Genomic DNA, 27,326 nt, shown 5'->3' on the forward strand with positions numbered 1-27,326 from the left:
CCACATGGGAGAACCGGAAGAAACTCCTGGCTTTGGCCTCATCCAGCCCTGGCTGTTGTAGCCATTTGGGGAGTGACCCAGTGGTTATAAGATATCTCTCTTTCTCTCTCTCTCTCTCTCCTTGTAACCCTAAGTTTTAAATGAATAAATCAATCTTGAGGATGCCGGGGGGCGGGGGGGGAAGGAACACAGAAAGAACACAGTGCATGGGTAGCCATTAGGATACTGCCTAGGAACCTACATTGCATATGGGATATGTGGACTTGGGTCCCACTTCTACCTTCCAGTTTCCTGCAAAGACATACTTCAAATAGTTAGGTCTCTGCCACCATGCAGTGGACCCACATTGATCCCAGGTTTCTGGCTTTGGTCTGGCCCAGCCCCTGCTGCTTCACGGATTTAGAGGGTGAACAAGCAGATGGGCCATCTCACTCGCCCCCTCCCTTTCAAATGAATGAATAAATGCCATGATAACATGGGAGGCAGTTCATTGGTACGGTGAGGAGAATGTCCAGGAACATGATGCTGACCCAACCTGGTCTCTAAGGAGGCCCCTCCCTCTGACCATCACCCATGAAGTGTGAGCCACACATTTGGTTGATTTGACCATTAAATGAAGCCCTGCTCTGCCCCCAGGGCCTTTGCACGCGCTCCTTGCCTGGAGTGTTCTCCCAGCCATCAGTCTGGCTCTGCCCCCGACCCCACCATCCTTTCTATTCAGTCTCAGCTCAGAAGACACCTGCTCAGCTCAGAAGACACCTGCTCGGCTCAGAAGACACCTGCTTGGCACAGTCTTCCTCAGTTTTGACTCTGCCTCCTGTCCTGGTCCTTGCCAGCTCATCCCAGAGCTCTTACCACCAAACCTGCTATTCGCTTACATGTTTACCTTCCGCCGCTTTGCTAGAATGAAAAACGGACAGGACATTGTCCAGCTGTTCACGGGTGGGTGCTGTTGATGCTGCACTTACAGCCTGTTTCTCATACCACGGTGCGTACGCCCCTGAAAAGCCCACTTGTAACCTGTGTACGAATCCATTTCCTGCCTTAGCCTGTGAAGCTTCTTCCCTGCACGTTTCCACTGCTTCCAGATGGTGGCAGCAAAGGCGGGATCCACGCACACGCTCCCCTCACTCTTCTCCTGGACAAATCACAGGATGCCTGACCGATCCCGGGAGAGTCAGATCTTTGCTGCATTTGTGGCCCAACTTGGTTCCAAAAAGAACTGAGTCACAAGTTTGAAAATGCAACACAACGTGGCAGTTAGGGATAGAAACAGACCCGAGATTACCTAAAGCAATCTGAGAAGCCTTCCACTGAACTTAGCCCCACACGTCGGCTGGGTTGGGGTGAGGGCACATCTGGACCAGGGGAGTAAAACAGCCATCCAAATGTGGAACAGAAGGAAGCGACAGCTAAAACCTCTACTATCAACTTGAATATTTTAGGATATTATTTTCAAAATTCAAAATTACTCTACCGCAGAAAATTATGATAAAGAAGCTCTCAGCTTTTACACAAGATTGCATAAAGACCTGGTGGGGGCATGTGTACTATTTGTTGACCCTTATTTCCAAAAAATAGCACTAAGACCAACACAACAGTCAGGTCTGTCCTTCAGGATTTGATTTTTTGTTCATCATACAATTTTTTACATTCCTAAAAAATGTGTTTTTTTCATCAACTTGAAGGAATAAGTGAGTGAAAGAAACAGAAAAGCAGAGGTCTCTTCCACGCACTGGCTCAGCCCCCTGAGTGTCCACAACAGCCAGAGCTGGACAGGTGAAAAGCAGGAGTCTCATCTGCACTCCCCACCTGGGTAGCAGGGGCCTGAAGCCCTGCCTTTAAAGATCCCTTAGCAGGAAACTAGATTGGAAGCCAAATATCCAGGGCTCAGATCAGCACTCATCCCAAGCAGTGAGCCAACCTGCTGTACCACAATGCTTGCTGTGAACTTTGTAAATTTATTTCCATGTGAAAAGCAGAGGGGCAGTTGGAGATGTTCCATCTACTGGTTCACTCCATCAAATGCTCACCAGAGTTGGGGCTGGGCCGGGCTGAAGCTAGGAGCCAGGAACTCCACAGGGGTGGCAGGGCCCTTCAGCAGCTGCTCCCCCGGCACATACCAGCAGGAAGCTGGAATAAAAACAGAGACTTGAAGCCAGGCCCTCCAATACAGGACATGGGTATCCACAGCACCACCATAATGGCTGCATAAAAGACCCACCTGCCTCAGGCATACTTGATACCAATCTTTCCTTTTTATCTTTACACCAAATAATGGCAAGTGTTTGGTACAGCAATTAAAAGGGGGCTGCAACCCATATTGGAGTCCCTGGTTTGAGATCCAGCTTTGCTTCTAACGCCAGCTTCCTTTTCATGTACACTCCTGAAAGCAGCTGACAGTGGCTCAAGGACATGGGTCCCTCTGGCTCTGCCCCGGTCCAGCTCCGACTGTTGTGGGAATCTGGGGAGTGAACCGATGGATCAGAGACCTTGGTCTCTGTCTCTTTCCTTCTCCCTTTCAGATAAATAAATAAATGTCTTAAATTATTGTATACAATTGAGCCCGGTGTGGTAACCTAGCGGCGAAAGTCCTCACCTTACACGCTGGGCTCCCATCCATATAGGCGCTGGTTCTAACCCCGGCTGCCCCGCTTCCCATCCAGCTCCCTGCCTGTGTCCTGGGAAAGCAGTCGAGGATGGACCAAAGCCTTGGGATCCTGCACCTGTGTGGGAGACCCGGAAGAAGTTGGCCCCTGATTTAGGTTCAGCGCAGCTCCAGCCGTTGCAGTCACCTGGAGAGTGAATCAGCAGACGGAAGATCTCCCTTTCCTCCTCTCTGTATATCTGCCTTTCCAATAAAAATAAATAAATCTTTAAAAAATTATTGTATACAATTTTAATGACAGAGTTTGGGGGCCTCTAAACTTCCCAGGGTGAGTGCCTTTTTGTGCCCCACCTTTAACCAGGCCTGTCAGGGAGCCTCAGGACCAGTCCAGGGCCCTGCCAGCAACCCCTTGCCAGGCCTCCTGCTCACCTAGCATGCCCAGGGGCACTCCTGGTAGCCACTCAGCACACAGGCTGCTGTCCTCCCCAGGGTTACCACACCCTGGTTCTTCCTGCTGAGTCTGGACTCTTCTCCACACAATCTTCCAGGCACTTTTATCTACTGATCAGAACTGACAGATACAATAAAAAAAAAAAAAACTTTTTGAAAATTGCATTTTATTGTGGAAGGACACACAGCATGAGATCTACACTCTTAACAAATTTGAAGTGCACAATACATGATTGTTGACAATACAGGGCTATACAGCAGATCTTCGGAGCTTATTCATCTCGTTTAGGGACAACATATTATCAGTACAGGCCTGGGAAGGTATCCGTGAGAGGGACCAAGCTGGAAGGAAGTTTTGAGTTCAAAGCTCATTTGAGGCCCATGGATGAAGACGCAAGGTTGTTGACAGGTCTGGAATCCAAACGGGAGGAAGTTAACAGCCCAACAGGGTTGTATTTATTGTTTGGGGACAAAAGGACAGAGACAGACAGAGCTCCCTCCACTGGCCTGCTCCCCCAAATGCCTGCAGCGGCCAGCTCAGCCATGGGCAAAGCCAAGAGCAGGGAACATAGCTCAGCTCTTGCACATGGATGCCAGGGACCTGAGCCAGCACCTGGTGCCTCCCCAGAAGTACAACAGCGAGAAGATGGAAGAACCGAACTGGGACGTGAACCCAGGCTCTCTCTATAGGGTGAGAGCGCCTCACCAGCAGCCCAGCCTCCAGGCCAATTACCTGCTCCCTAATAGAGCTTCCTGACATCACAGAACTGTTACACAACCGCACAGAACAATACTAAAGTCACTTCCCACATGCCACTGAGCACCTGAAATGTGGTTACTGCAACTTAGGAGAGCACAACTTGCAAAATAACTTTTTTTTTTTTGAAAGATTTATTTGGAAAGTTGGTTGCAGTTACAGAGAGAATGAGAAAGGAAATCTTCCATCTGCTGGTTCACTTTCCAGAGAGCAACAATGGCCAGGGTTGGGCCAGGCTGGCGCCTAGAGCCCCAGAGCTTCACCTGGGTTTTCCACATGGATGGTAGGAGCCCTCATCTTCCGTTGTTTTCCCAGGCACATTAGCAGGGAGCTGCATCAGAAGTGGAGCAGTCAGTACCCACGCTGGTACCCATATGGCTGTATATATTATGCCTCAATACCAGCCCCTAAAAATGGATTTCCTCTGAATGGCTTATATCTCAATTCTAATAGCCCTGTACTTGGATCTGGAAACACCATCTTCCCATATTTTACCAAAATGAGGAAGATGAAGGGAAAGAGGAAAGGACCCTGATACATGTTCCCTGGGCCTTCTGGAACACAGAGCGTTCTCCCTGCTTGCAGATCCATCAAGAGACCAGGCCATCTTCAAACAGGAATGCCCTGTTGAAGCCAGAATGCATGCACAGTGACAAAGCCGGAAGAGGCGCCAGCATGCTATTGGCACTGATGTAAATGCACGAAGGGGAGAGTCCATGTCAAGTGAGTCGAGGCAAAAGCAGAGCACGGTGAGTACTCCGGCAGCCAGAACTGCTTCTCAGGGTATGTGAAGGAAGAGGCCCAGAAACACAAGCATGCCAAAGATACAGGTACCTGGCTCCGCTGCAGCTCCAGGCTGCTCCACCCCTAAAGGTACACCGTGTGAGAATGGATGGAGGGCCACCCAGGCTACTGGGACTAGGCCCTTAAGAGTTTATGGCAAACCAGGGATCCAAAAATAAGTAAAAGAGGGGCAGGCAGTGTGCTGCAGCGAGTGAAGCTGCTCCCGGGTTACCTGCATCCCAGGTCAGAGAGCCTAGAATTCTGACCCAGCTTCCTACTAGAGCACACCTTGGAGGCAACAGGTGATGGCTCAAGTGCTTGGCTCCCTGCCATCCATGTGGAGAGCTGGGTAGAATTCCTGGCTGCGGGCCTGGTGCAGTAAAGTCCTCCCCTTGCACACACCGGGATCCCATATGGGCACCGGTTCTAATCCCGATGGCCCTGCTTCCCTTCCAGCTCCCTGCTTGTAGCCTGGGAAAGCAGTCAAGGAAGGGCCAAAGCCTTGGGGACCCTGCACCTGCGTGGGAGACCCGGAAGAGGCTCCTGGCTTCACATCAGCACAGCTCTGGCCGTTGAGGCCACTTGGGGAGTGAATCAGTGGATGGGAAATCTTCCTCTCTGTCTCTCCTCCTCTCTGTATATCTACCTTTCTTTAAAAAAAAAAAAAAAGGAAAGAAAGACTTTCTGGCCACTGGATTCAGCCTTGTTTAACTCTCACTGTTGCATGCATTTGGGAGGTAAACAGGCATTTGTAAGATTATTCTGTGTGTGTGTGTGTGTGTGTGTGTGTGTGTGTGTTGCTCTGCTTTTCAAATAAATAAGAATAAAATAAATAAACCAAAAATAAAGACCTCTGACCTGTTTGAAAAAAAAAAGCCTCACATGAATAAATGTTACTGCAGTAGATGGCACACCACGGATTAACAATGCTCTAATTCTACCCTGCCTTGGAATCAGCTGCGAGACGTGTTAACTTTAACAACAGATGGCTGAGCCCAAGCTCAGAGCTTGGGGCTTAGGAGGGCAGGAGGGGGCCTGGGAATCTGCATTCCCACCCATGTCCCAGGTAATGCCGAGGCTGTGCTCACTGCACTGGGAGAGCAGAGGGGACACACAGCATTCTGCTTCCGAGCTGTGGGACAGCGGACCAGCCAATCCCTTCACGTCTCAGGCATTCATTTTCTTATCTCAAAGCCAGACAGCAGCCCCAGCTTTGGAATGGATACCAATCCTTGTTCCTCCATGACCTCACTGGATGGTCTTGAACAGCCATGAACTTCTCTCTATTCATACAGTGGAAAAGCAGTGCATACCAGATTAGAAGCCTTGGAAATGCTAGCTGTGACACTAGAGTGTAGAAACTAACGCCGTATGGCGTGTTTCCCCAGTCATTTCCTGCTTGTGTAACCTGGGGCACTCCCCAAAATGACCTTTTACTACATAATCTACTGGGGTTCCCAGTGCTAACATCTATCGCCTCATATCATGGATTACCCTACAGGACACTCAGTTAAAGCAAACGAGCATTTGTTGGTGTTTGTGCGTCGGAGATTGGTCCAAGGGTGAGGCCGTCAGGAGGCACCAGCCAGGTTTCTGGAGCCGCAGCCTCATCAGAAGGCTCAGCTCGGAGGCATTTCCTTTTCTAACCCCCTGTGGAGTGGGAGATCAAACAAATCTTCCATCGCCACCATTTTTAAGTGCGCGCAGCTCATAGCCTCCCACGTGTTGAGTTAGGCCACCACCACCTCTAGCCTCCACAGCTTTCACATCTTTCCTGTTTCCAGCAGGCACTCACTCCCCACTTGCTACTCCCCAGCCCCTAGAAACCAACTTATTGTTTTTATGCATCTGTTTTGGGCATCTCAGGTAAAGAGAGTCACGCAGTATTTGCCCCTTTATCACTGGTCTATTTTACCCCACATGATGTCTTCAAGGTCTATCTGTACGGCAGCTGCACCAGAACTGCCTTCCTTTCCAAGGCTGAATCATAGCTCCTTGCATATGCGTGCTGCATTTTGCCCCCATTCATCCGTGATGGACTTCAAGCTATTGGGCACCATGCTGCCAAGAACATGTGTGTACACAGGTCTGCCAGAGTCCCTCCTCGCACTTCATTTGGGCAGGAGGAGCCCTTCTAAGCTCAAGCCCATGGGATGAATGGACAGGGTCAGCTCCTTTGCAGAGACCGTGTGGAGGGCCTCTGAGTTTCACCACACCACGTGGCTTCTCTGCAGGTGGCTTACAACATGGGCCGCTGGCTTTCACCCATGCAAGTAATGAGAAAGAGAGTGAAAACGAAGCCACAGTCTTTTTATAATCTCATTTCAGAAGAGACCCCACGAGGGGACAGCTGCCCGCAGGAAGGGATGACTGGGAGTAACTCCAGCAACCGGCGCTGTAGAGATCCAGCCAGAATTTTAACACGTGAGTCTGGATGTCCCGAAAGGTCCTTGACCTCTAGGGTTCATGTAGGACACAAAATGAATTTCTGAGATCAATGGGACCATAAAAAAGCAGAATGAGAAGTGCCAACGAGCATACATGTTCAGCGCCTGCTCAGGGGTGGGAGTTGGCCACCGTGATTGGGATGCCACCTGGGACTGATGCATCCCACTTTAGAATGCCTGGGGTCCAGTGCTGGCTTCCTGCTAACGCGCACCCTGGGAGGCAGCCAAGGATGGCTCACGTGGCTGGTGTCGGTGCCAGCCACCTAGGAGACCACGTTGAATCCCAGCCTCCTCGCGCAGGCCTGGCTCAGCCCTGGCATACGTGGGCATTTAGAGAGTGGACTAGCAGGTGGAAGGTATCTCTTGTCACATAAAATCAAAGTAATTGAAGGACATTTTTAAAGGAATGAGTTTTCTTCTTCTTATTTTTTTTTAATGCCACCATTCCGTGAGGCTCTAGTCAGCTGCATTTATTCCTCATTTTGGAGGTGACAGTCAGGGGCACACAAGGCACACTCTTGAATCAGTGCACTTGGCCTCCACAGGAGCTCCCAGTTTGTCTCAGAGGCCAGCTGGCCACGTGGGCCATGGCATGATCTGCTGTGGCTGTCATTTCTCCACTTGGAGTTGTGCACCCCCAGCCACCAAATCAGTCTTGCCCCCTTCTGACCTGGAGCTGACGTTTCCTCTACCTCTGATCCTACCTGTCTACTCTCCCGGAGAAGGCCCTTCCAGGAGACCCAGCCCCTCTCGGCCCTGGCCTGGGGATGCCCTTGCCTGCACCAGTTCTAACCAGAACCAGCGAGGCATCCTGGTGTTCCTGTTCTGGTCTCGTTTCCAACCAGGCTCTACTGCCCTCCTGTGGCTCAGGCTGGACTAGCACTTCCTTTGGATGTTAAGAGCCACTTCTCATATGTGGTCCCAGCAGACGGTGGATCGCTGTGGACCGGAAAATGGCTGTTACACACATCCTGGGGCACATCACCTATCTCCCCTCCACATCCCTTTTCAATGATGATGACGTGGGGCTGGTGCTGTGTAGTGCAAGTTAAACTGCTGTTACTTAATGATGTGGGCATCCCATATAGACACTGGCTAGACTTCAACGCAGCTCCCTGCTAATGCACCTGGAAAAGCAATGGAAAGTGGCTCAAGTACACAGGTCCCCGCTCCCAAGTGGGAGAGCCAGATGGAATTCCAGGTCCCTAGCTCAGCCCAGCCTGTTGCAGCCATCTAAAGAATGAACTTGTGAATAAAAGATCTCTCCTGCTCTAATTCAGTCTTTTAAATGAGCAAAAGAAATCTTCCAGAATATAAATTGTAATCTCCATTTTGCAGATGAGAAAAACCAGGAGTCACACTAAGGTCACACCGAGGTGGGGAGGATCAGAAACACTGCAGTTCTCACCGGGTTTCTGGGGCATTGCGAGTGCTCCCCGATTCACCTTGTTTGCTTTCAGGCTGCAAGCCTGGAGCGATGGTCACAGTTTAGGTGGAGCCAGCTTTTCCGCTGTGCTCTCTACCTACCCAACACAACTCATCTCTCAGAGGACAGAGCCACGGTCCAAACCTCAGGCAGACAGCAGAAATATAAGATGAGGGCAGGAGGCTGTGTGACCCTACAATCCTGTGACATCGACTGACCTCTTCTGCCTCCAAGGGTATAACAAAAGGAAGTTATGTGACCCGAGCGAAGCCAGGAAGACTGGCCCTTTTGGTATTGAGAACTGGGATATTACAAGACGAAAAGTAGGGACTGGCACTGTGGCATAGTGGATTAAGCTGCTACCTGTGCTACTGGCGCCCCACAGGGGCACTGGCTCAAGTCTCTGCTGCTGCACTGCTGATCACACTCCCTGCTAATGTGTCTGGGAAAGCAGCGGAAGAGGGCTCAAATGTTTAGGCCCCTCCACCCACGTGGGAGACCCAGATGAAGCTCCTGGCTTCAGCCTGACCCAACTCTGGCTGCTGCAGCCACATGGGAAGCAAACCAACAGATGAAAGCTCTTTCTCTCTCCTCCCTCTCAGTGTGCTTCTCCTCCTCCTCTTTCTTACTCTGCCTCCCAAAGAATTAAAATATTAAAAAAAAAAAAAACAGGTAGGAAGGGACTGGCATAGTGGCACAGCAAATTAAACCACTTCAGTGACGCCAGCATCCCAGGTCCAGAGGGTCAGTTTAAGTCCTGGCTGCTCCGCTTCATATGCAGCTCCCTGCAGAGACGCCTGGGAGAGCAGCAGCATATGGCACAAATGCTTGGGATTCTGTCGCCCATGTGGGAGATCCAGACAGAGTCCCTGGCTCTGGCCTGACCTGCCCCACCTGCTCTAGACATCTGGGAGTGATCCAACAGATGGAAGATACTTCTTTCTGCCACACTACCTTTCAAATAAATAAAACAAGTATTTTTTTTAAAATAAGGCAAAAGTAAGCAGACAGCAGAAATATAAGATGGGTTCTATGGAGACAGGGCTGGATCTGCTGGCCTAGCAGGTCAGTTACGTGAGGAAAGGAAGGGTGTTCAGTCATAGCATAGTGCACAGGGGGACCCCGAGACTGTGGAATATAGGCTGCCCGGCTTGAATCGTAACCCCAATTTATGTGCTGTAGAAACGGGCAAACTGCTTAACTTGTAGGTCATCAGCAGCTTAACCTTCAGGATTCTGTTTTCCTATCTGCAAAACAGGGAAGTGAAGTCACTTTTAAAATGACAGGAGTTCACACCCACGGGGAACAGGCACACAGCACATGGCCAGAAATGTTCAGCTGGCACATTCCTGACAACGGCAGGGCAGCTCCCAGGGAAACCCCAGACGCCAGAGTGCCTACAGGGACACCAGTACTTTCTATCACAACTGCCAGCGGGTTTATGCAGAGGCCGAAGGGAAGCCTTTCCTATTGGCTTTGATCTCATTAAGTTTCCACTTAAAAATCATACACCACATTGGTTTGGAAATTTTATTCTTTTTATTGCAAATTTCCGGGAAAGGAAAAAACGGGGAAGCGGATTCTCATTTAAGCTTTGGTGAGAAGAGTTCTGGAGCGTGGCAGGTCCCCACCTGAGCTGCTCATGGGATCACCTGGGCGGGCCTCCCCCAACCTTCTGCAAGACCCTGACTCCACAGGTACCACCACAGCTCAGCATCAATAGTTTAATTGCCCCAGGCAAATCCAACAAGTAGCCAGGTGGAGCCCTCTGGTGGTAGCTCACGGTAGCTCATGGCAGGGGCCTGGTAAGGTCAGAAGCACCCGAGAAACCCAGCCCACAGCCAAGCATCCCCTGCTTTGCATCAGGCCCTGTCCCCTGTGTCCCTCTGCCCAGGTGTGCTGATCCTTTGCCTCAGAGACCTCAGAGCAAGAGATGCCGGGGGGGCGTGGCCCACTGCGCTGAGCCTGCGCGTACATGTGGAGAACTACAAGACACGTGGTTCACTCTACCATAAAGAGCAATTCACTTTCAGACTGCCAAATAGCCTTAGCTTTTGTTTGTGAAATTAAGTAGCCTCACTATATGCAGATGAAAAGCTTTGGAATGGAATAAGGAAAACGTGTTGGATGGCATATTCCTTATATAACCCTTGCATGTCCCAATTTAAAAAACAAAATTTTTCTTATTTGTCAAGCCATGGATGGTAAAATATTGTGCACTTCAGCAGCATATTTTGCATGGGTAAACAGTAATTGCCAGTTCTATATTCTATTTATGATTTATCCTAAAAATAGAAAATGTTTGTTTTTTTTTAAATTTTCCTGAGTCCTTGGCAAACAAGCAAATAAAATAAAAAGTCTTTTGAAACTTTTAAATATTCCTATTCTTTGTCCTGGGGTAACCTCTCAGTTTAACACAGTGCGCCTCACTATGGGTAATTACACACACACAGGTGAACACACAGTTCTGTCGCCAATTTTTAAGACTAAGCAGATACAGAGACTGAAAATAAGACACCTGTTATCTACAAAGTGGTGCAAGACGAAAATCTGTTGACAGTGTTATAAACGCAGTATCAATTTGAGTCTTGATCCCATACAAAAGTAGGAATTTCTATTCCATTAATACTGAACATGTCTTAACAGTGATAAAATTTGCAGAACATTTTAAAAAATACATAGGATCCCATTTTTACATCATGGTTCTGATGCATTATCATGCTGCCTATTTTGTCTGCAAAACTTTTGTAGGGTACAGTGCATTGACGTGATAGAACCAAGGCACAAGAATACACTTATAACAGGTGGGTAGAAACCTAGCACTTGGTGCCAATTTGGGAAACATTTAGAAAGATCTTCAAGCCAAAAAATTCTTACATTCTGATTAATGAATAAGAAATTGTGCAATTGAAAGACTGTAAACCACCATCCCATCACTAACTGTATGGCTGTCACTATATAGGCTGTGCATAATTCAAAAATAGTTTTAAATATTAAAACCTGACATGTGATCCAATGTTGTGCCTTGCTTTATCTAAGCGTCTTAAGTTTCCGTTTAATTTGCAATTATGGCAATTATCAATTTTAAACTATTTTCACTATATAAATGATAGAGTTTTCTCCCCAAGAGTTAAATCTCTTCCCCTTACAAAAGACAAAGAAGATATACAGAAAGATAATCAATATAAGACACGCACATACAAGAGTAAAACCGAAATACGGACTCCAAGTTGGATCGTATTCTCTTGGGACATTCTCTTCATTTAGGGTGAGAAGCAACACACGCCTGTGACCACTCATTCATTTCTTAATTAAAAAAAAAAAAGCATCATCAGGACAGTAAAAAAAAAAAAAAAAACCAGCAACTGGTCTTGGCTAGAGTGTTGAGCATCAGAGAAAAACGGCAAAGTCTTTTCATTCATAAAACGAAGGAGACAAAAGCCTTTTTTTTTCACCTGGGGGAAGGGGGCAGCACTGCATTTAGAGAGGTGGAATAAAGTGGCAGACCATGTATTTAACGTTTCAAGAGAGATTTGTTTCAAGACCTGGGATTGGTGGGGGGAGAGGAAACATTTAGACCCATGAAAACACGTTTCTTGGCGCATGCACGCCCTGGGTGGAACAGTGCTGGATGTAGTAACGGCCTGGCCACAGAGGTCTCTTGCTCCTAGCCCCGCTGGCACAGCCCCGCTGGCGCAGCCCCGCTGGCACCCCCCCCGCCGCCCCCAGGTCCTTGTCCCTGCTCCTTCACACGGGAGCTTCCGGCTTCTGCATCTGTTGGATTTGCTTCTGGAGCTGGTCCTTGTCCAGCTTCATCTTGGTCTCGAGAACTTGCCTGAGGGATCCTATGCTTTCATAGATGGCTGTAAACCCTTTAGGGAGAGGCAAATTTCACAAGTGTTAATTAAAAAAAAATGCCATATGAGATTCTATAGCTTCAAGTCAATGTTGGCACAGATGATCAACAGATGCTAAAAAGTGTGATGGGAAATGACAGAGCTCAGTAATTCCACACGACCTCCCTGTGGAATCCCTCCTATTGACAAGGGAGTGAGGGGAACTATTCCAATGATGGAACCTGGCAGATAACACACTAACCATAGCTAATGGGGAAAGGCAATAGCATGTACCTGCTGATAAAGACACCCTAGCAGGACAGATCATCCGTTCCATGACACTTCTACCCCAAGTGTGCAACCTGGATTATGTCCAAAGCAAGCAAACTAATCTACAAAAAAGTCAAGGTTCCAGCCAGTGTTTTGGCATAGCAAGTTAAGCTGCAACCTACAGTGCCAGCATCCCTTACAGCTGCCAGTTCAAGAGCTGGATGCCCCACTTCTAGTCCAGCTTCCTGTTAATGCACCTAGGAAAGAAGGTGAAGATGGCCCAAGTGTCTGGGGCCCTGTCAGCCACACTGGAGACCCAGATGGAGTTCCAGGCCCTAGCTTCAGCCTTGGCCAGTGTGGCTCTTCAGGGAGTGAACCAGGAACTGGAAGATTTCTCTGTTTCTGTCTCTGTCTCCTCTCTCTCTTCCTACCCAAATCTGCCTTTCAAATAAGTCAATACATAAATCTTAAAAAAAAAAGTCAGGGTCACTAAGAAACCTGGCATTTAATACACAACAAAATATTAAATAGGGGAACATGATAACTGAAGATGCTCTGATTCTGGATTACAGCCCGAAGCACTCGGAAAAGTGCTCAGTATCCTTGATCCTCAAGGCAAGTCGCGGGGGAATGAGCTCTGACCCCGCACCCCACTGTCAGGATGGCTGGTGGGATGTGAAGAACAGGAAGCCCTTGCACACTTCTGGCAGAGCTGCGGAAAGGAAGACCCACTGGAAACCAGCAGGGAGGGTCCCAGAGACATCCAAACTAGAACTACCCCGCCATCCAGTCATCCCGCTGCTAAGGTCTACACCCAGCTGACGTTGGAATCACTGTGTCCTACAACCGTTACCTGCACTGCCACATTCACCAGAACATTATTCACAGGAACCAAACATGGAGCCAAGCCATGGGCATCACTGCAGAGATGACATCACCCACACAGAGACAGCGACAGAAAAGCCCAAATACAGACCCATTCTGTAACATACAAGATGTTCAGCCTTATGGAAGAAGATCCTGTCACTTGACCACAGCCAGGATAAATCCAGAACACACTGTGCTAACTGGAATAAGCCACACATGGAAAGAAAAACTCCACAATCTCATATGTGGAATTAAAAAAAAAAAGTTGAAAATATAGAGATAGAAAATCAAATGGATGTTACCAAGGTCCATGATAGCAAGAATGGGAAGCTATTTAACCATATTTCCAAAATGCTAATGACTGCATGAATTATTAAAATTCCATGAATTTAAATATTTCATGAATTTTTGGACCATTCCTACCACTTATCTAAATTTTCAAGTTTCCTGGTTTCTAAAAATAGTCTCATCTTCATTAGTAAATTTTAGAGTTTTTCCTCTCAGAGTATTTCCATTACGGAACCATTCTTGAAAAAAAAATAGTATAAAATGATTCACTAAAAATAATGTTTTGGGGACAGCCATGCAGCACAGCACTGACGAAGTCACTTGGGAACTTGCATCCCATACGGGGACATCTGGCTTGGAGTGCTGCCCTGCTCCCATTCGAGCATCCTGGGAGGCAGCAGGTGACAGGTGCTTGGGTCCCGACCCCTCAGAGGGGAGACCTCACCGAGTTCTGGGCTCCTGTTCTTGACTGGCCTCCGCCCTGGCTATTGCAGACATGTGGGGAGTGAATCAACACAGAAGAGGTTTCTGTCTCTCTCTCTCTCTCTTTCAAATCAAATAAACTCTGAAAAAAAATGTTTTTGCCAATGTGGAGAAATATCACATATTATTATTATTAAAAATTAACAGGTCATAAGTCAGCACATATAGTATGTGCTTTTCCTTGAAAAAGTACATAAATGTGCTGTTTGTATATAAACAAATATACAATCACCTCTGGGAAAGAGAAGAAAAATTTTACTTTTAAAAGTAAATTTTTGAACATTTAAACTTTTTATAATTGATAATTCACTGAGAAATGTATTTTTGTTGTATTAAAAGACACATTTGTAAAGATGAGTTTTCTTTTCATTTGAAGGCAGAGTTCGAGGAGAGACAGAGATCCTCCATCAGCTGGTTCGCTCCCCAAATGCCCACAATGGCCATGTCTCCCACTGGGTACAGGGGCCCAAAAACTTGGGCCATCCTCTGCTGCTTTTCCAGGCCATTAGCAGAGAGCTGCATTGAAGTAGAACACCCGGGACATGAACTGGTGTCCATATGAGATGCCAGAGCCAGAGGCAGACACTTAATGTACTATGCCATGGCACCGGCCACAATACAAGTCACTTTTAATTTTACAAAATAAATCTACATGTCTTATTAGAAATTAAATATTAACTATTTCAGCGATATGTTGAATCACTAATGAGAAATTTACACAGGAAATGTTACAAACATCATTGAAATAGTCTAATGTTACATTTGATAACCCCACAAAATACCAGAAGGAAAATTCATTTTTGTAAGTTCCCCAATTCTTAAGTTTAATTGCAGTTCCTACTTTTTTTTAAAAAAAGCCAACTTTTAGTAGTAACAAAAAAGATTCTTCTTGAGATTTAAATAGCTACTTTTCTTTCCATGTAGCCAAAACAGAACAGCTCCACAAAGGAAAACTCTGGAGTCCTGAGATGAGGAGGAGCTGGGAGATAACGCAGTCCCTCTTCTCACATGACACATGGTCTTCCTGACGTCTCTCAGCCAGCCTGCACGTGCCGACTCCAGGTCCAAAGTGCTCCCAAGCTCACGCACACGCCAGTGTGGTTCAGAACCCATTGGCAGACAGACACCCTGGCCCCGCAGCAAGCTCCATCTGTCTGTGGGTAACTTCCCCTTCTTGGTGTCAGCTCTGTGTTCCTGCTCTTGGAGCCTAAATACAAGCCCTTCTTTCTCTCCAGCAATTCTGAACTGGAGGTCAGCTCTCCTACACTCCTCTAAGTGAGTGAATGAATGACCCTGCTGAAGTCCGAGTGGATGGAAATCATTCATTGCCAGGAAGGCACACAAATGAGATCAAGTAGGTCCTCTAAAAGCCCCTCAAAGATTATGTGTGTCTCTGAACACTGTGGCCTGGACTCTGACCTGCTCTGCCACAGAGCAGGGGTCTGGCCTAGTGGCTAAGATTCCCATGTTGCACTTGGCAGTACTCATGTTCAGCTCCCAGCTCCTGATCCAGCTCCAGGCTATCATGGGCCCTGGGGGACGGGGGCCATGGCTCAGGTACATAAGTTCTTCCTGGAAGACCCAGCCCAGTCCTAGTCACCATGGGCATCTGATCAGAACCCTCTCAATATATCTCTCTGTCACTCTCTGTATGCCTCTTTACCTTTCAAATATGCTTTTTAAATATTTACTGTTTTACTTGAAAGAGTTGTAGAGAGGATGAGAGGAAGAGACAGAAAAGAGAGATCTTCCATATCCTGGTTCACTCCCCCAAACGACCACAATGGTTGGAGCTGAGCCAATCCCAAGCCAGGAGCCAAGAGCTTCTTCCAGGCCTCCCGCGTGGGTTCAGGGCCCAAAGCCTTGGGCTATCCTACACTGCTTTCCCAGATCATAAACAGGGAGCCGGATCTGAAGTGGAACAGCCAGGACTAGAAACACTACCCATGTGGGATGCCAGCACCACAGGTGGAGGATTAGCCTGTATGCCACCATGCCAGCCCCTCAAATGTTTTTTAAAATTATTAAAAACTTTAAAAAGATTGGAACTAAGGAAAATGTGCAGCAGATGCAAGCTAAGAAATCTTAGTTTGTTTCCCCATCCCTCTAGGTGGTTCTTCAACGTACCTGAACTTAAAAAAACTTGGATTCATTACAGCACAGCTACTTCGCAAACCAACTAAGGAGATTTCCCTGTTACTACCATTAGCCAGGTTTGTAGGTAGTAGTGGGGAGATAGCAACCAATAGGTTTAGGAACCAAATAGAAAAGATGCCGCATGAGTGTTCTGTTTGGAGCCTACCAGCATGAACTTCCGCCTTCATTTCCTTCATGTCCTCACTCATCTGCAACTCCAGCTTGTTGATTCGCCCATGCACCTTCTCCTCTTCCTGCTTTGTTCTCTGCCCATCCAGATTCTTCTTTTGACTCTCTTCTATTCTGTCTAGCCTGGCTGACATCTGGCTGAGCTTCTTCTCCATGTCCTTCTCACTGGCTCCCTGGGATCCAGGAAGAGAATTGCACCAAGTTACTCCAAAGAGCACACGTGTTGCATGTGTCTGAGCTCTGACATCACCGAGCAACAATCTACAGGCAGCGCAATCGCACGGCAGCGGTCATGGCCCATCCCAACACCCGCTCTTCCCTTCTTCTCTCACAGAGCTCCAGCTCTCCGCTTGGGCTGTCACCCAGAATAAAGGACACTTTGCCACTGTCTCCAGAGTCTGATGTGGCCAAGGGAAGAAATTCTTGCCAATGAGATGTAAGGGTGAACATGTGGCAGCTTTAAACAAAAGCCAAGAGACAGATGAGAAATATGCTTTCTCCTTCCTTTTTTCCCTTTACATCCTCAAATTCAGACCCAGCGGCTGGTGCTCTAGCAGCCACCTTAAATGAGGAAGTTGAGGGTACCTCTCTAGATGGGCAAAAAAAAAAGTCAAACAAAAAGCATCCCAGGTCATTGAGGCCTGAAAAAACATTACATTAGTTCTGCATTACCTACCCTCTGACTTCTTTCATCTGAAACAGAAATGAGCCTCTTGTCTTCTTAAACCCACCATTATCCTAGGGCTTGCTATTAACTAAGTCAATCTACATGTACAAATAGAGTGGACCCAGAGACCCCAAAGCCTGCAAGTGAATTAACATGAATCAAAGTCAATCAGTCAGTAAGCATGATGAAAATATGGGAAAATACTAAAAGAAAACACTGGAAACATTAAACATGTTCTCTCCCTTCCTTCCTCCCATGGTTGGTTTGTGTGAGATCTGCATCAACAGGCAAGCTTTGGAGTCTCTTGACAGCTATCAACGCCAATTCTACAATTCAGCAGCTTTGCACCTGGAGAGAACAGTCAGAAATGCAAAATAAAGAAATAAAGAAGGAAAAGTTAAAGTCCCACAGGAAGAAGCAGTGCAAGAAGAGAAGGGGGAAGGAAGTGGTCATGCTAACTAACCCAAAGCGATAAAAATCTGCTTGCCAATTTGCATACCATATAGGGAAGGGATTCTCTATATGGCTGCTGAGCAGCTCTACACACTGAGGCTCTGGGAGAGACAGGCAGGGTGTGGCGGGGGAGAAAAAGGAAGAGTGGACAGAACGTGTCAGATTCGGCTTGCAGGCTGCCATGTGATGCCGCCCTCTATGGTTACACTGCAGTGGAGGGGTCTTGGGGGAGAGATCTATGTGACACTGGTGAAAAGCAAGACTGGAGCATGAACCCAGAGGAAACTGGGACCAAGTCGGTTATTATCAGCTGTGAGATAGGCAGGTATACAATGTAAAGTCATCTTAACTGAAAGCACTGAATTTGCCACTTGGCCTTTGTAAACCAAAACAAACCAGAATGCTCTATCTCTTTAAAAAGAATACAAAACGTCAGAGTGGATTCTAAGACAGGAAACCACCAAATAGCTTAAGTGATGCCAAATAGGTCATTGGTAAGTCACCAGGTATTGGTCAAACAGTGGAGGCTTCTACTGGATAACATAACTAAATTATTACTAAATATCAATACCTACACTGGTTTCTTTCACAACCAAGGAAAGCTGGTCAATTTTCTGCAAAAGCTCTTTTTCTATTCGTTCTTGTTCCTGTTGCAACCAACTCCGTGCAGACAAAATCTGATTACTGAGTTCCTCAACTGTACCTTTAAATCTGGAAGAGAAAATTAGCAAATTATACACAAAATACTTTTTAAATGACATGAAGCAATCACACTCCTTAGGTATTAGATTCCTCCTCTGTTTCTCTTTTCCACGGACACATAATAAATGCCTATACTGATGGGGCACAATGAATATCAGCTTCCTGATTACACACCAACAGGAGACTCCACCTGATCACAAAGATAGGCACGTCTTCTCTTAGAATTGCACTGGGCACGAGGTTGGGAAGGAGGGACAGTTAGGCTGATACACCCGATGACACCTCCCGCCTCGGCGGAGCTGGCAGGATGGTCCCTGAGATGACACATGGTGACGCGGCTGCCCAGGTGCTCATCTTTGCAGTGCCCAGAGTCCACGGTGTTCCTGCCTAGGAAGCTCCTCTTCCAGGCTCCCCCACCTCCCCTGACTCCTTCTCCTTTTCCTCTTATCTCCCGGCACTGCAGCCTGGCTCCCTTTATCTCAACGGACTGGACCCAGTAGTACAGCCTTGTGGGTATGATGCCCACATCCCCTCTCGGTGCTGGTCTTGATTCCTGACCCTGGGTCCCAATGCCAACTTTCTGTCAATATAGGCCCTACGAGACAGAAGCGGCTGGGTCCCCGTCACCCACATAGGCGACTTGGATAGAGTTCTCAGCTCCCAACGATAGCCTGGCCCAGCTCCAAGCTTGACAGGTATTTGGGGGAGCAAACCAGCAGGTGGGAGTTCTTTTTGTCTTTCTTTGTGTGTCTCAGCCTCTCAAATAATGATAAAGAGTGATTCACAAATTTCTCTTGCCTCATTATGGGCAGTTCCTAACTTAAATCAAAAGGAAAATTAAAAAAAAAAACTCTTCTAAATGTTTCACAAGTTGTTTAACATAACTATTCCATAATTCTGCTTCCCTTAATTACTTAAAATCGTTTTAATGTGGGGCCTGGCAGGGTAGCCTAGCAGCTAAAGTCCTTACCTTGCACACACTGGGATCCCATACGGGTACTGGTTCGTATCCCGGCAGCTCCACTTCCCATCCAACACCCTATGTGGTCTGGGAAAGCAGTTGGGGATGGCCCAAAGCCTTGGGAACCTGCACACATGTGGGAGATCAGGAAGAGGCTCCAAGCTCCTGGCTTCAGATTGGCTCAAAACCATGGCAGCTTGGGGAGTGAAACAAGGGATGGAAGATCTTCCTCTCTGTATCTCCTCTTCTCTGTATATCTAACTTTGTAATAAAAAATAAATAAATCTCTTTGAAAATTGTTTTATTATGATGTGTATAAAAGTTATGAATAACCTAACATAGATGATGTGACTGTAATAGTAAGACCATCGACATCCCTTATGATGGAGCTATGAACTGCCTTACGCCGTCTCCTCTCTTCTGCCTTGCTGAGAAGCCCTTGGATCAATCAGGTGCGTCGTCACCTAGTCAGACACATTTCCCTGCCTCCCTTGCTGCTGAGTGCAGCCACACGATTAGGAGGACAATGAGAAATGCATGGATGTGACAAAGGCAACTCTATGGACACATTTTATAAACAAGCTTCTGCCCTGTCCACTCTCACTGTCCCAAGGGCAAGGTCTAGAACAACCTAGAAAACACTGAGCCATCAGTCAGAGCTGTATCACCTACTTGGGACTCCTGACCCTGGCACCACTGTGTGGGAGCCACAGCACGGAAGCTAGTCAGTGCCCTAACTGATCCATCTGAGTACACTCCCTGGCCAGATTAAGATATAGAATATTACTAGTACCCTAGCAGCCCCAAGTTTACTCCGCAGTCACCCCACCTCATTCCCAAGAAAAAGCTGGAATGCACTATGTTTTGTAATTTTACCCCATTTGATTTGAGTTCCAAAACAACCTAGTTTTCAGTGTTGTGTATTTGTAAATCTTACATAAATGGAACAGCAGTCCAAAGTGAGTTTTCTCCAGCTGCTTTTATCACTGAACATGGTGTCCATAAAAGTCACCTATTCTGGTGTGTATAACTGTGGCTAATTCACCTTCAATTCTGAGTCATTTTATCAGTACACCATCATTTATCCATTCCTGTGTTGATGCCAATTTGTATCCATTTGAGGTTAGCATCCTTGTTATTTGAAACAATGCTATTACGAAAATATTGACATATGCAAGAGTGTCTTGCTCACAGATGAAGGAGAGTCTACTGGACATGAGAACACACAACTGAACCAAACACTACCTGTTTTCCACTTCACCCTGTAAACAGTTGTGTAGACAACCCCCATTCCCTGAATCTTTGCCAACACTTGTGTAAGACTGATGTGAATTTTTGCTCATTGCAATTTTTTTTAAGATTTATTCTTATTAGAAAGTCGGATCTACACAGAGGAGGAGAGACAGAAAGGAGTATCTTCCCTCTGATGATTCACTCCCCAAGTGACCTCAATGGCCAGTGCTGCAACAATCAGAAGTCAGGAGCCAGGAACTTCCCCCAGGTCTCCCACACAGGTTCAGGTTACCAAGGCATTGGGCTGTCCTCGACTGCTATCCCAGGCCACAAGCAGGGAGCTGGATGAAAAGTGGGGTCGCTGGGATTAGAACCGGCGCCCCTATGGGATCCCAGTGCATTCAAGACAAGGACTTTTGCTGCTTTCACTTTTTCTTTTTTCTTTTTTTTTTTTTTTTGTAATAGAAATCAAAACATTCACATTTAACTGATCTATCTAAAGTGATTCAATATCTACCTTTTGTCCTTCAAAGACTACTACAACTATTTCGTTTCACAAACCTCCCTCCTAATTTACTTGTTGCTTTTGGCCAATATTTTAGTTTTACGATGTCTTTGTACTCTACAATTTAGACTCTACTATAGCTTAGATTTGTCCAAGGTTCACGGTATTCTTTACTGAGCTCAGATCTTTCTCTTGCATTATTTCCCTCTTCCCTGAAATCTATCAAACATACCTGTGGTGAAGGTTTTCCAGTAAACTGACAGTTCTTACTTGTCTAAATGTCTGCATTTTGCCCCTGGGTCAGTGATGACTCTACCTTTGCCTCCGACGGTGTTAGCTTCTGGGGCAGGCCAATGGTACAAAAAAAGCACTGGCACTTGGGACGCCAGCATCCCGTATCGGACTGTATCATTCAAGCCATAGCCATCACACTACGCACACTTTGGGAAGATCTCGGGGTGGCTCAATTAGTTGGGACACTGTTACTCACACTGGAGAGTTCCAGGCTCCTGGTACTGGCCTGGCTCAGCTCCAGCTGCTGTAAGCATTTGGAAAGTGAACCAGGGAATGGAAGAGCTCTCTCTTTCTCTCTCTGTCTTTCAAATAAATGAAAATAAGAAAAAAAATCCTTAAACTATCTTATTTTGACACCCCTAATGCTACTGAGAAATTAACAATCTTCTGTCTATACTGGAAAAGCTTCTATGTCTGATATTCTGCAGTTTAACTCTGACGTCACTAAATGTATTTTACTGCTTATTCTGTTAGAATACGTGGGGTGTTGTCTTTCATCAATTCCATACAGTTATGCATCATTATCTTCAGATATTGCTTCCCTTCCATTCCCTCTATTATCTCCTCATTTAGTTCTGATTAGCATGGGTTAGGCTTTCTTACCCTCATACCTCATATGAGTTTTCTATTTTTATTATCAAAAATTGCCTCAATTATAACAATAATGCATTCATTATCTCACAATTGTATAAGTCAGAAATTGAGGTTCAGCCGTGATCAGGGTACTTACAAAGTTGGAATCAGAGTGTCAGCTCAGTTGCATTCTTCACTGGGGGCTCTGGGAGCGTAACCCACTTTCCCACCTGTGCTCCCACAGGCTGGGGGCATAACCCACAGCCCAGTGAACCTGCTGACCACGTGCATTTCCGTGCTGCTTGTAGCAGGCTGAACGCTACATCCAGTCCTCACATCTAGAACATCTGAATGTGATTGTGTTTGGGGAAAGGATCTTTGCAGACATCATAGTTAGGATCTCAAGCAGAAGTCATGTTGCTGGAGGATCTGGGCAAACTCTCAATAAAATGACAGAAGTCCTAAGGCAAGACCACAGGGAGAAGAGGAGGCAGATGCCTGGGGCCACCAGGAGCTGGAGGAAGCCAGAAAAGACCTCCCCCAGAGCTTGTCAGAGAGAAAAACTCCTTCAAGGCATCAACACCAGACCTCTGGTCTTCAAAAATGTGAGAATACATTTCTCTTATCCTAAGCCATCCATTTTGTAGGCAACCCTAGAAAGCCAGCAGGCCGTTGCAGGGCCGAGACCCTTGCGAGGCTTGGCTCATGGTTTCAAACCAGCAACTACGGTTCTAGTCCTTCTCATACTTTCAATCTCTCTTCTTTTTTTTTAAGATTTATTTTATTTTTATTACAAAGTCAGATCTACTGAGAGGAGGAGACAGAGAGGAAGATATTCCCTCTGATGATTCACTCCCCCAGCAACAGCAATGGCCAGAGCTGAGCTGATCCGAAGCCAGGAGCCCATGAGCCTCCTCCCGGTCTCCCGTACAGGTGCAGGGTCCCAAGACTTTGGGCCATCATCAACTGCTTTCCCAGGCCACAAGCAGGGAGCTGGATGAGAAGTGGAGCAGTTGGGATTAGAACCAGTGCCCATATGGAATCTGGCGCGTTCAAGGCAAGGACTTTTGTTGCTAGGCCACCGCACCGGCCCCCTCCTTTTTTTTAAACTTTTTTTATGACAGTTTAATAGGTACTAGAGTACCTCATCTTCCCCACATTCCCTCCCCTACCCATTGCTCTCCCCTCCAGTCTTACAAAAGGTGTCTTTCATGTGCCCTCCGAAGTCCATCATATTGCCACTGAGGTGTCTCCCCGATCTCTCTTCTGAGTCATCCCTCTGACCTCAGCTGGAACAACTCCACTGCAAGGAGCACGCGTGACCAGACGGGCCCCAGCTGACTGCCCAACATACTCTCCTCATCTCAAGGTCTGGAACCTTAATCATCTCTGCAAAGTCCACACGGCACATGTTCCAGAAATCAGACTGTGGATGTCTTTTGGTCCTGGACAGGGAGCATTAATGTGCCTCTCGAAACTTCTGCAACCCACATCTTTCTTTGCCATCCTATGACTGTCTCCTAGTAGTAAACTGGGCTAACTTCTTCAGGTCTCTCTCCCAATTCACTACTCCTCTCTTTAGTTGTATTTGATCTGCTGTTTAATAACCCCCCCTCACTCACTCACACACACACACACACACACACACACACACATCCATGGTTCTTGCTTTCCATTATATTTTGCGGCCAGTTTCATTTGGTCATCTTTCTGCCCAGGCATGTTTGACAACCCCCTCTTCTTCAGTTATTCTTTGAAAGTGTGTGTTGGTACAAATGCATGCACACATGTGCACACTTCTGGTATCTGATAATTCTTAACACTTATAGCAGACTTTTAACATGTGAATCCGCTATTTGCTGCTTCTTTTGACTGGTGCTTATGTAGCTTTTTTCCTGGTGTGTTTGGTGAATTTTAGTTGTATATTCTTTGAACGTTCTCAATGGGAAGATGAGAAAACTGAGGACTGAATCAGCTTTCCCAGGCACATCAGGCAACCACAAGAGCAGCACGATCCTAAGATAAATGAACCATGTGGGGTTTTGTTCCAAACCACGTGGTTAATGTGAAATCTAGCTCTACATCAATGTAGTGTCCTGACTTTTTTTTTGACACTTATTTTGTGTATTTTAAAGGCAGATTTACACACACACACACACACACACACACACAGAGAGAGAGAGAGAGAGAGAGAGAGAGAGAGAGAGATCTCCCATCTACTGATCCACTCCTTAAATGTCTGGAGCATCCTAGACTGGGTCAGGCTGAAGCCAGGAACCAGCAACTTCTTAGACAAAGACCTTCCATCCACTCATTCACTTCTCAAATGGCCAAAACAGCAGGAATTGTACAAAATCAGGAGGTTGGAACTTCTTTCAGGTCTCCCACATGAGTGCAGTGGGCCACTGTCCACTGCTTGCCCAGGTGCATCAGATGTGGAGCAGCCAGGACTCAGAGCAATGCTCTTCACTCTTGGTGTTGCCCCCTCTTGCCTCCCCCTAGAAAGACTCTAATAATTACATCAAGCTTACTTGGAAAACCTAGAATAACTTATGCATCACAAAATCTTTAATTTCATCATACCTACAAGGTGCCCCTTGCCATATAAAATGATACATTAACAGATTCCAGAGATCAGGATGTGGAGATGTTCGGGGGATCGTGACTCAGTTGACTACAGCCAAGTACTTTTCCCTCAAAAAACATTCACCACCATTAATAATAACAATATAGGAGACTTCAGAAAGTTTACAACAAATGGAATTAAAAAGTCAGTGTGCTAGGGCCAGTACTTTGGCATAGTAGGTTAAACCACACCTGCAGTGCTGGCATTCAATATGGATGCCAGTTTGACTCCCAGGTGCTCCATTTAAGATCCAGCTCCCTGTGAATGTGCCTGGGAAAGTAGTTGAAGATGGCTAAAGTTCTTGGACCGCTGCATCCCTGTGGGAAATCTAGAAGAAGCTCCTGGCTTCTGGCTTTGGATCAGTCTAGCTCAAGCCATTGTGGCCATTTTGAGGAGTGAACCAATGGATGGAAGGTCTCTTTCTCTCTGACTCTTTTTCTCTCTCTTTAAAAAGGCCTTTCAAATAAAAATAAATAAATCTTAAAAAAAAAAAAAGGTAGGGCCCCGCGCGATAGCATAGTGGTTAAAGTCCTCACCTTGAATGTGCCGGGATCCCATATGGGCGCCAGTTCTAATCCCGGCGGTCCCTGCTTCCCATTCAGCTCCCTGCTTGTGGCCTGGGAAAGCAGTCAATGACGGCCCAAAGTCTTGGGACCCTGCACCCATGTGGGAGACCCAGAAGAGTTCCTGGCTTCAGATTGGCTCAGCTCCAGCCGTTGTGGCCGCTTGGGGAGGGAACCTTTGAATGGAAGATCTTCTTCTCTGTCTCTCCTTCTCTCTGTATATCCGTCTTTCCAATAAAAATAAATCTTAAAAAAAAGGTGTGTCTCAGTAGAAAATATTTTGAATGCATGCACTGTGTTCATAGCACACATTTGTGCAAAGAGTTAAAAACTTGCATATAGGGTCCCGGCGGCGTGGCCTAGCCGCTAAAGTCCTCGCCTTGAATGCCCCGGGATCCCATATGGACGCCGGTTCTAATCCCAGCAGCTCCACTTCCCATCCAGCTCCCTGCTTGTGGCCTGGGAAAGCAGTCGAGGACGGCCCAAAGCTTTGGGACCCTGCACCCGCGTGGGAGACCCGGAAGAGGTTCCTGGTTCCCGGCTTCGGATCGGCGCAGCACCGGCCTGTTGCGGCTCACTTGGGGAGTGAATCATCGGACGGAAGATCTTCCTCTCTGTCTCTCCTCCTTTCTGTATATCTAACTTTGTAATAAAAATAAATAAATCTTTAAAAAAAAAACAAAAAATAAAAACTTGCATATAGCCAACATTATGCCTCAGTGGTTAAGCCACAATTTTCAGCGGCAGTATCCTATATCAGATACTGTTACAGTTACTTTATTTCTAATCCAACTTCCTGTTAATGTGATTGGAAATCAGCATGATGGTCCAATTATACATTTATATTATAAATAAAGAGAAGAGATATATATAGAGAGAGCTATCTTGCATCCCCTGGGCTTCTCCCCAAATGACAACAGGCAGGGCTGGACAAGCCAAAGCCAGGGCCTGGAACTCCATCCAGGTCTTCCACATGGGTGGCAGGGGCCCAGGTTCTCTGTTTATCCTCTGTTGCTTTTCCAGGCAATATTAGCAGGAGCTGGACCCGAAATGGAGCAGTGTTCACAGGGAAGGCCAGTGTCTCAGGCTGTGGCTTAACACACTACACCACAGCTCCTGCCCTCACAGGAACTTGTTTGATCTCATGGCTTGATCAATGGTCATCAAAGCCCTAGACTATCACCTCCAGCAACACTCCAGTTCTTGTTCCATTACTTTATCCACAGGCCCCTAGCCAGCACTCAGTAACCATGCATAGTCTCTGAAATCCGCAAATATGATGGACAAGTAGTAATATGCCACAAGGAAACATTGCCTTCCTGCTCCCATTGTTTGTTGCACTTTACAATAAACAAAAACCAACAGGAAAACAACTACAGCATAGGCTCACAGAGCCTCAACCAGAACAAACTGTAACAGATTAGCAAGAGCGGGTTCATTTAATGAATTACTGATTTACTTACTTAGTATCCAGGAGCTGCAGCTGGTGGTTGCTATCTCTGTGGGACATTTTCAGTTTGGTGCTTTGCTCTGATATTGACAAATCCACTCTGTTCAAAAGCTGAGAGATCTGGAAAAAGAGACCCTGCTGATGAGCATTGTATCTGATCTCTCCTAATGTAATTTTAGAAAACATTAAGATGACTGTATGCTACCCAGGGCATTCAATTCCATCTAATTTCCTTAAGTTCCTTTAGAAAATCTCATCTTGTCAACTCCATTCTCTTGCTTACACATCCCTCAAAGGCCAAGGCCAATAGCACTGCCAAAACAGTCATCCTACACTGATCATTTGACTTTATGGTCCTTGGAGAAGTAAGCCCAGTTCCTGCTCAGGGCCATTACTTCCAGCTAAGCATGAAACACAGTCTTCCCAACCTGGAAATGTCTCCCAAGAATGTGGCTGTTAGAGAAAATAGAATTTTACTGCTTACAAAATCCATCAAAGGGCATGGAGAGGGAAACATTCAACACTAAGGGTCACCTACACCCCATCTCACAGTGCCTCGGATCTAGTCTTGGCTCAGCTTCCAATCCCAGCTTCCTGATAATGCGGACCCTGGCAGGCAGTGACAGCTCGGGTAGCGGGGTCCCTCCCAGCCACATGGGAGACCCAGATGGAGTTGCAGGCTGCTGGCTTCAGCTGAATCCAGTACTTTGCTAACTTGGCATTTGGGAAGTAGATTGGTAGATGGAAGATCTCTGTTTT

The 27,326-nt window shown here is 46.7% G+C and overlaps 1 protein-coding gene across 3 annotated transcripts in view; it reads right to left on the minus strand.

Annotated features, from left to right (window-relative positions):
- Window positions 1-3,293: 3,293 nt before the first annotated feature.
- The window catches only part of FAM81A (family with sequence similarity 81 member A), a 79,742-nt gene continuing 55,709 nt past the window's right edge, over window positions 3,294-27,326 (minus strand). For 2 of the 3 annotated variants that reach the window (XM_058665764.1, XM_004578035.2), the window contains exons 6-9: window positions 26,581-26,687; window positions 18,236-18,371; window positions 16,518-16,713; window positions 12,197-12,343 (exon numbers count right to left, since the gene is read on the minus strand). In XM_058665764.1, coding sequence (XP_058521747.1) covers window positions 12,219-12,343; window positions 16,518-16,713; window positions 18,236-18,371; window positions 26,581-26,687 — 564 coding nt within the window. In that variant the 3' untranslated portion in view covers window positions 12,197-12,218. Of the gene's footprint in view, window positions 3,470-12,196; window positions 12,344-16,517; window positions 16,714-18,235; window positions 18,372-26,580; window positions 26,688-27,326 lie in introns of those variants that run through there. The other variant, XM_058665766.1, reaches the window with a different exon arrangement.

Source organism: Ochotona princeps, chromosome 6, assembly GCF_030435755.1.
Source record: "Ochotona princeps isolate mOchPri1 chromosome 6, mOchPri1.hap1, whole genome shotgun sequence".
NCBI classification, from domain to species: Eukaryota; Metazoa; Chordata; class Mammalia; order Lagomorpha; family Ochotonidae; genus Ochotona; species Ochotona princeps.